This window comes from Aplysia californica, unplaced genomic scaffold (assembly GCF_000002075.1).
Source record: "Aplysia californica isolate F4 #8 unplaced genomic scaffold, AplCal3.0 scaffold00047, whole genome shotgun sequence".
Classification (NCBI taxonomy): Eukaryota; Metazoa; Mollusca; class Gastropoda; order Aplysiida; family Aplysiidae; genus Aplysia; species Aplysia californica.
In genome coordinates, this window is record NW_004797317.1 from 1,317,130 (window position 1) to 1,326,253 (window position 9,124).

Here is a 9,124-nt window from a genome sequence, read left to right on the forward strand (position 1 = left end):
TACATCCGTGTGTGAATGTGAGTGTGTACATGTATGGGAGTGAGCACTTGTATGAGTGAGTGCATGAAAGACTCAAAGATGGGGTCATATTAGTCCCTACAAAAAATGTTTAAACAAGACAGGTACCAGAGAAGAACTGCCTATTTCATCAATGGAGTCATAAAATCATAAATAAAAATTAAAACAGTTCCAGTAAGAGAAAGAAAGAAACACAGTATCCTGATAAATAGAATTTAGACCTCTTTCACTACACAGGTATATTGCACTGCCATTTGGATGGCAAAAAAAGAGTTTTGAGTTCTGAGTTTTATTTTTACACTATATTATCTACCATCCAAATCAAACAGGCCTCTGTCTACGGCCTTACAAACAAAAAGCAGTCTAAAAGCAGTAGTAAAATAAGATGAAGCAGTGGCATCCTGCAACAACCTACCCTAGGTGATTATGTTAGAAAATTCTGAATAAATTTGATACAAAGAACATGAGCATTTGTAGTGTATTGCTGAGTTGAGGTTTGAACACAAAGGGAAGGAGCCAAATTTCAGTATGATGAAAATATTTTACCAAGCTGCTAAAACTTTACACTGGGATGTCTACCAGTCAAACAAAGTTAGCGTATACTGAAAATGATATTATTTGTTTTAGTAAGTGTTCTACGGCACTTGCAATACAATAAGGTCCGGTCATATAACTGCCGAGGTTTTGAGGTGTTACGATGGAGTAACAAACACACAAAAGAAGTAGGGGAGACAGGGATGTTAGAAATCAGATAGGAAGGAATGAGCAAACCACACGAGAGCACCTGCCAAAACACCCACAATGACTTTATTATGGTAGAGGGTTTTACGGCGCTCGCAACTGCATAAGGTCATATGATGAGCGCCAAGGGGTGGGTGTCAACAGAGAAGTCTTTACAGGGAATCAGACTTAGACTGCTCACCTCTCTAGCTTCAACAGCACAAGGTCTGCTTTGACTATCAAGGCACCCCAAAATAGCAGGTCACAAGAGAGTGACAAACATACAAAAGAAGTAGAGGAAAATGACAATAGTAAGGATCAGGAAAGAAAAAGCAGCAGTTCCCTGTTGGAGATCAGGCACAATTATGAGCGTGACATGAGTCAGCCCATTTACAATTCTACTATGCTTGAACGAGAAATGTCCCCCCTTTGGGAATGTCCTAAAGACACTTCAGTCAGTGGCACTGCCCAGGGGTGTCACAATGACTTAATTGGTTTTGATTAGCGTTAAAATCAATAACAAATTACTAAAATGACTACAAGCAGAGAACGAAAAATTATAAATTATTGAGACAACAGAAGGATCTTACGGCAACAACTTGGTTTGGCTGTTTGACAAACAGACTGTGAGAATCATCCTTGGATCCTGGAAAAGACTTCTCTGGAGACGGAGTCAACTTCAAACTTTGGAATGTCATCAAATCGTTTTCTCCATTAAAGGTGTTCTGAAAAAAACAAAACAATTGAGACATTATATGTAGGTTATGAAAAAGAAATCTTTAACTCAATCAGCACTAAATTTAGGCTTATATTTTCTCATCCACTTTTCTGGTTGTTATTTTTTCAATAAATATAAGAAGAGACCATAATCAATTACAATAACTTCAAATTATTATAAAAAGATAGCAAAACAGAAGACCGTAATATATGAAGGAAAAGCTAGGAGGTATACTATACTACTAAAAAGCACATGCAACCATCCTCTATTGTTTTGATAATTCATGAAGTAAATTCAGAAAAAACTTTCTAACAACCTCACTCACCTGAACGGCCAGCGAACCTGGAATGTTCAGAGCCAAAGAATCACCACCAGCCGTCAGAGCATTCAACAGTGCACTGTGGTCTCCTGCATTAGTGATGAAGTTGTTTAAAGATGTCGGAACCTCAGGGATAAGAGGAGGTACTCCAGTTTCTGTCGTTTCATTGTTCTCTGCTAGAGTCTTTGGGCTATCAAACTTTGTCCCCAATTCCTGCCCTCCTGCCATGTTTAACGGCAGCCAATCAAGGGGATTAGTATCTTTTGGTCTGGCACCTATGCCCCATACAGGTGGGGGCAACACAGATGTTCCAGAATGCTCTGGTTTTTCAACTACAACTTGCTGCTGGGGTGTTGTTTGTTCAGCAGAAACTATTTCTCCATTAGGCAAGGCATTTGTATGTGGATTTTGCTCTGTCAAAGACATTGTAGAAGCATTGGGAGCAGCTACAGCAGTGATGCTACTAGGTGAAGCACCAGTATGCCTTACTTGCGATTGGCCATTGTGAGTCTGTGACAGAGAACTCACAGATGAATTGGAAATGTCACTTCTTCCAGGTGTATTGGAAATGTCACTTCTTGCAGGCTCAGCTAGGAGTGCCAAAACTGATGCTCCACTGAGATTAGACTTGCTGTTCAAGATATTGGCTTGGTTCTGGTGAAGCAATTCTTTGGATGTGTTTGGTGCCAGCCCAGAGGTACCACTGGGAAACTGGCAGCCCACAGAATGATTTCCCTGTCCTACAAGTGTCATTGAGGGTGCTGAGGCAGGTGAAGAAATAACAGAAAGGCTGTCTTGACACTTGCTTCCCAGCTGACAATGGAGCATATTATCTTTATGTGGAGAGCATTCTCCTTGGCCTTGGTGCAAAACAGTACATGGATTTTTGTTAAATAGTCCAGAAAAGATTTTAAGCCGATCCCCCTCAGTCACTACCAACGAGGATGAGTTCTCTCCAAGCTTGTTTGAAATACTGTAACTGTTTGAGTCTAGCGGGTCTGTCAAAACCTGAAGGGGATGAGAATAGAAAAAAAATCTAACCAATATTCAGCCAAGATATCTTGCTTTATAAGAGACAGTTCTGTACAAAAGAAAAGGCTCCGTTTACTGAGACTCTAATACTGTCATGGAAACCATGAAATAGCCCGGAACATCAAAAGATATCTAGAAAGGTGTGTTATATATTCATACTGACTAACTCAAAGGGTCCAAGGGAAAGTCCACTGTAAACAGAACATTCTTGAACACAGAAGTGAGAGGAAATACAGCTCCCTCAAACTGCACACTCATTATGAAAAACAATTTGTATTTTATTGAAGTTGTTAAAGACCATTAGTCTGTAAGGTGCAGCTCAGAGCCAGGAGACTGGAAACAGATTTCACTTTGTTATTACTTTGACATTCACTACTATTGCATAGATCACAATGTGATTCACATTACACATGCAAGCTACTTAGAAATTTGACAATCATAGACAGGTCTATCTTTTTTGTTATTGTTTTTGTTTGTATTTTGGGGGGGAGGGATTGTTGGTTTGTTTGGGGTTTTTTAGTGGGGAGGAGCAGGGATAGGCACGCCAGCTAAAATGGAAAAGACATTGGGACGGACAAAGCAAGGTGACTGATCGGAAAGATGAGAAAAAAAAGCTCACATAAAAAAACAGAACTCAACCTAGAATACCCTCGAACCACCAGCCAGGTATTGGGGAAATTAGATGATTACCTGAGAGCTGGCTCCTTGTTCAAACGTGCACAAAGCAGGGGTATTCCTATTTGCTTCTGCTAGGTCTTTATTCTTCCGTTTCTCCAATTCGTGAATCACAGCTTGATGGTCACTGAAATATCTTGTGTATTGACCAACTGAAAAGAGATAGAAAAACAAGGAAAAACATTTAAAACCCAATTTAGGTGCTTATTCACAACACTGAAATGTAAATATTTGTTTCCCTCTAAACTTGTAAATCTTTCAGAATGAAAACAAAGCACCTTCTGGAAATACCTATATCCCATGGCAATCAGTACAGATACTGCTAAAGTATAACTTAAAACAGTCAGAAATCAATTGTATATTTTTCTGGTTCAAAATTTTCATGTTTTCAAAAAAAATTAAAGACAAACTGAAAAATTATATCCTTTCGTTTTCAGACCAAAAAATAATACAGTTGACTCCACTTGCGTTGAAGTCGCTAGAGTTGATCTTTTTCTCCAGTACAATTTAGAAAAAATAAAAGAAAGAAAAATTGTAAAAAATGACCCTCACCCTCTCCATCTGTGTATTTCTACCTTCATCTGCCTTTAGTTCGCTCTCCAATTGCTGCTATAAAAGGCAACCTCTACTGGCTCTATTTATAACCAACATTTTTCTCCCTTATTCCCCTCCATTTTCCTGAAAATAAAATCTCGAAGCATGAGAATACATGACAATTGGTAACAACAATGCAGCATAAAAATTAATTCAAAATCAACCCAATACAGTCAAACCAGCCCTGACGGCCACTTTCCATTTCGCCCCTTGCGTTTTTTCTATATAATTTAACTGTGTAAAAGGGGCACCGGACCAACATGGCCGGGGCCTCCATATTTCAAAACACAACCCCTATCACACTAAGCTGCAAGCAATAACACCTCTGTCTTAGACGGCCACCTTAGTGACTCCATTACGTTTCGCAATAAATTGTGCATTGGCCCCTGGTGTTGTGGGCGAGCCGTCATAATTCAATCACCTGTCGTTGTTGTTAGGTAGCCCCTCCAACCGATCATGTTGCGCAGGCCCCTCCCACTGTTGACCAATAGCTACCATTTTTCAGCTATTGATGAGGTAAGCGTGTGATCCCTCATAACCCATAAAAGCCCCGCCCAGAACTCATACACAAATCGTAAGTGAGATGTGTGGTCCCTGTTTACCCAGTCTGTAACAAAGTAATAAAGGACGTCAATATGAACTTCTGATAGAAGCGTCGCTCGTTCTCCGAGTGGTGGCGACCCATATGTTTGTTTTAACATGGCACCCAGTCTTCCTCGTCTGATACATTTCGTTTTATTGTCACCCTTGTGCAAAATCAGCAACAAAGTAAAAATTACAAACAAAATACAAACCAACAACAACAATGCGGCTACTTTCGATTGGGACCTCAGATGGGAATGATTTGTTTTCTTCATCTTGATCAGTCCTGCCTAAGACTGCCACACCTGTCTTACACGGCCACTTTTCTCCTTGACAATGAGTGGCCGTCTTACACCGGTTTGACTGTATTTATATAAATGCTTTTAAAATATGAGGATATATATATAGATGACAACTGACAGCATAAAACATGAATTCAAAATCATCAATATAATAATATCTTGTCAAGTCTTTGAACTGGAATTCATACATTCAACTTACCAACAGATTCGTAACCACGTAGCTTTTCTGTCAGCTTCAAATTCTTTTCTTTTTCTTTCTCAAATTTTTCTCTGTATGATGAATCGTCAGATGAAAATGAACTGATGCTGTCCTTATCGCCTGAGCCCGTCATCATGAACATCCACCTTGAAGTTGTCGTTTGAAAGATTCCTTACCAGCATGATAAATTTATGAGAAGAAAAACTGAAATATAAGCAGAAACAAGAGAACATAACATTACCTTTAGTTTTTTTAGAGAGGCAAATCCTGTGAAAAATTATAATTTTCAGGCAGAAAAAGGATTATCAAGCAGTGTGCTCCATAACAGTATGGTATATAAGTGCACCAAAATAATTTTTTTTAAATAGAAAATTGTTTAAATAAGCTGGACCTAAACTACAAAAAAAAGCATCTGTTCTGAGATTGAGCAGAATCAAAATATTGATTTGTCTAAAGTTGCATTAGTTTCCCCAAAACTGTCTAAAGATAAGTTCTGAAATTCGAAGTAAAATCGTGTGAACCGGACCAAAGTACTAATAGAGACATCATGACAACTAAGTAAACTCCACCCTTTGAGCCTCAGAAAGGCATAAATTTACATTTTACTCATCATGGGCCTGTCTTTTGCTCAGATATTCTATCAAACGCAATTTTCTTCATTTATTTTTATTTGTAGGCCTTCACAAATTTTGACTTTATTATGCACTGCAAATTATCAGCTTAAGAGGTTTTTATACCAACTCAATTGCGTAGTAATACAGTATAACACGAATAGGTCAAATACAGAAGGCCCAAAATCACTTGTCCATCGAACTGTGCCTGCGGTCCCGTTTTTTTGTTTCTTTTATCTTTGTAAGAAATCCTTAGAACTACTGAGGCTGGTCCCGATGAATTCGAGCTATCCGTCTTATACACACTGTATTTCATGTGTTTTTTAAAGCAGGGGGGAGCCTGCACCCAACCTTAAAAAATCTGGAAGGGGGTAGTGGTTCAGGAGGCGTGCAACTCTGCATTTCACCATTGATGTTTTGCGATTTGGTTAGATGTTTTCCTGAAAACAATTCATATATGCAGCAGTTTTAGAGGCCATATATGTATGAGTGTTCTGCAACAAATAATAAGACAGGTCAGCCACCAAAACAGTGCATCTGCGAGCAGGTCTGAAGAAATCCCTCCGGTATTGACCTCAAGAGTACTGGATATCGATACTGACTTAAATACTGACAGGGTATCAATGTCTTATCCAAAAGAAAGCGAGAGATGCGCTGCTATTCTTCAGTACAAAATGAGCAGTTTAATCTTTCACGTGTTTCAAACAACGGGGTATTAGGCTTGCCCCTCCCTGACCTTACACAAAAGCAAGCTGCCCGTACCGTACATCAGGAAAAAAAACTCGCCCTGCTCGAAGATAACCATAATTTGATGTTTTGCAATTCAATAAAAAAAACATCATAATAATTTTGGCCTGTGTGTCGAAAAGTTATCGTTTAGAACCAGAAAAAATCATCCATGAAGCCAAAACCCACACTCCATCGCCACAGGACTTGGGGCCAAAACAGGAAATCCCAAAACTAGATCTAGATCTATATCTAGATCTCTAGATCTAATCTAGAAGAAAGTGGCTATTCTCACCCGCCCCGAAGTTCTCGCAAGATCTACTCCTCCCCTCTTCTCTCTCTCTCTGTCTCTTTCTGAATACTGTCTATCGGTGTGGACGATCAAATTGACCAAAACAAAGTTAAAAAATCAAGTTAAAACACAAAAGTAAATTAATTTGGTTGTCTACAAAGATGCTACGGCTATTTAACTTTTCGAATCAAGCCGAACTACGCGGGTCGCCATTTTGTTTTGTTCTCTCTCTCACTCTCTCTCTCTCCCCTGCCCACAGACAAAATTGTACGCTTTTAGTAGGCTACAAGTACAGTTGTAATGGAACGTTTGTTCACAGCACAGAATTCTACAATTTTTCTCTTATCACAGTGTAGAATTCTGTGGTTTAGGGTGAACGCAAAATTTGTTGACACGCGCACCGGGTGAGAATAGCCACAAGACCCGCCTGCACTATTGAGAATAGAGGTGGCCAATCTAGAATCTAGATCTAGATCTAGATCTAGACCCTTCTATCTAGATTTAGATCTAGATCTAGATCTAGATCTAGATATCTAATCTAGATCTAGATATCTAGATCTACTTCACTTGAAATTGAAAATGTATTAGGCCTAGGCCTATTATAATGTATCGTAGCCTCTAGATTTAGAAGTCTAGATTACCTTCCATTCCATTCAAAATACCACCAACAAACGTCACGACATGTTCGTCGGGCGCAGGAAAACGAAGTCACAGCCAAAAGCAGGTAAGCAGGTAGCCTACAACAAGCCTAGATCTACATTGTACTGCAATGCTTCAAGTAGCCTAAGGAGTAAGAAGTAAGAAACTAAGAATTTTCTATTTATAACCTCCTTGACTTCGAGCTACCAACCAGACCGTGTCGTTGAGTATGCCCTATTTGAATTTGAAGTTTGAAGCCCCTTGGCCTTGGAGTAACTATAATAGTTCCTCCAAGCCCTTGGCTGGCCCTGCGACGAAACGAAAACTAAAACTAAATCAATGGAAAATGTGAATACTCAGTTGAACCAGTAGCAAACCTTATAGTAATGCAGTCAAAAATTCGTTGCGCAACTTATCCTCAAATATCTCCTCAACCATCGAACATAAACTCTCCAGCTTTTGTACAGTTATTTGTATCAATAATTTGTCTTAACAGATTAATATTTTTGTAAAGACCTGAAGGCTCTATTCTACAAAAACTCTTTAATAAATACGGTTTAATACTTTATTAAGGTAATGTTAATAATTGTTGTTGTTGTGGTTTTTTTAACATTCAAATGAGACAACAGATTGTAGCCTGCAAGAACATGCCTTAAATTATGTCAGAGTGTACGTTGGCAGCTAGCGCCCGGTGAAAGCAACGGCAATTTTAAGTCATTGCACTTCAACCTCTGAGACAGAGATATGACACCCCCAGGTATATGGCATGGCATATAATGTAAAAAAAACAAAAAAACAAGGATAATACATATATTATAATATATTATATATATAACTGTCCTCATAAATTAATGTGCCAGATCTGGATATGCCGGCGATGGTTCTCAGTTCATTTCTTCGTTCGTCTATACTTTAAAAAATCATAAAATTATTTTAATTGCATGTACCTCGATGTTCAGGTCTACAAAAAAAAACCCATACTAGCAGAGAGTTTACAGTAAAACGGTAAAACCCTCTGATACTTTTCTTATAAACGTGCTTATTCTAATACACTATCTACCACGTTTGTCTTTCTTTTCTTTTTTTTTTCTTTTAATTAATGAACAGTGTAATATTATACCTAGCCGGAAAGTTTACTACTGTTTGTTTTTCTTTCTTATTTTTTTAGTTCTCCTTCAACGTTTTCTGTTCTTCTCCTTCAACGTTTTCTGTTCCACGTGTAGTTATTGGTTAACTTTCCAAGTAATTCTTTTAAATAGGTTACATTATGATAAAGGCCTACACTATGACATTACAGATTAATTTTATTTAATAGTACCGGTAACAGACACGTGTATGGTGAAATTTTGTTAGAAGTCCAACTTACATCTGAATAGTAACTCCTTTCTTCCTTTTCATAGCCTAATAGGCTCTTAATTTTCACAACACCAGCAGTCAGTTTTGCTTTTATAATCAACTGTGATTCGAAATGTGCTCCAACAACTATTTATACAAGTACGGGACTACTGAAACTGTTCTGAAAGTGAAAATATTATTGTTCTAGGCTATAGCATCTTCGGCACTCACTCGGAGTTCCTCTGCGACGATGAAACCAACTCTTGAATCGATACTGCGTTGCAGAAATTGAGGCTATTTTTAGAGTTGACGTATTTCTACAAATCACCTCTTGTACTGGAAAACCACATCTTTCGGGGGGG

General features: G+C 38.4%; 1 protein-coding gene across 7 annotated transcripts in view; it reads right to left on the reverse strand.

Moving 5' to 3' along the window:
* Window positions 1-9,015, reverse strand: part of LOC101862331 — a 22,696-nt gene extending 13,681 nt beyond the window's left edge. Inside the window, exons 1-5 of one of the 7 annotated variants that reach the window (XM_035968252.1) lie at window positions 8,994-9,015; window positions 5,160-5,363; window positions 3,498-3,634; window positions 1,782-2,783; window positions 1,329-1,463 (exon numbers count right to left, since the gene is read on the reverse strand). In XM_035968252.1, coding sequence (XP_035824145.1) covers window positions 1,329-1,463; window positions 1,782-2,783; window positions 3,498-3,634; window positions 5,160-5,301 — 1,416 coding nt within the window. In that variant the 5' untranslated portion in view covers window positions 5,302-5,363; window positions 8,994-9,015. The other 6 variants (XM_005092502.3, XM_035968250.1, XM_035968251.1 and 3 more) reach the window with 6 other exon arrangements.
* Window positions 9,016-9,124: the final 109 nt, after the last annotated feature.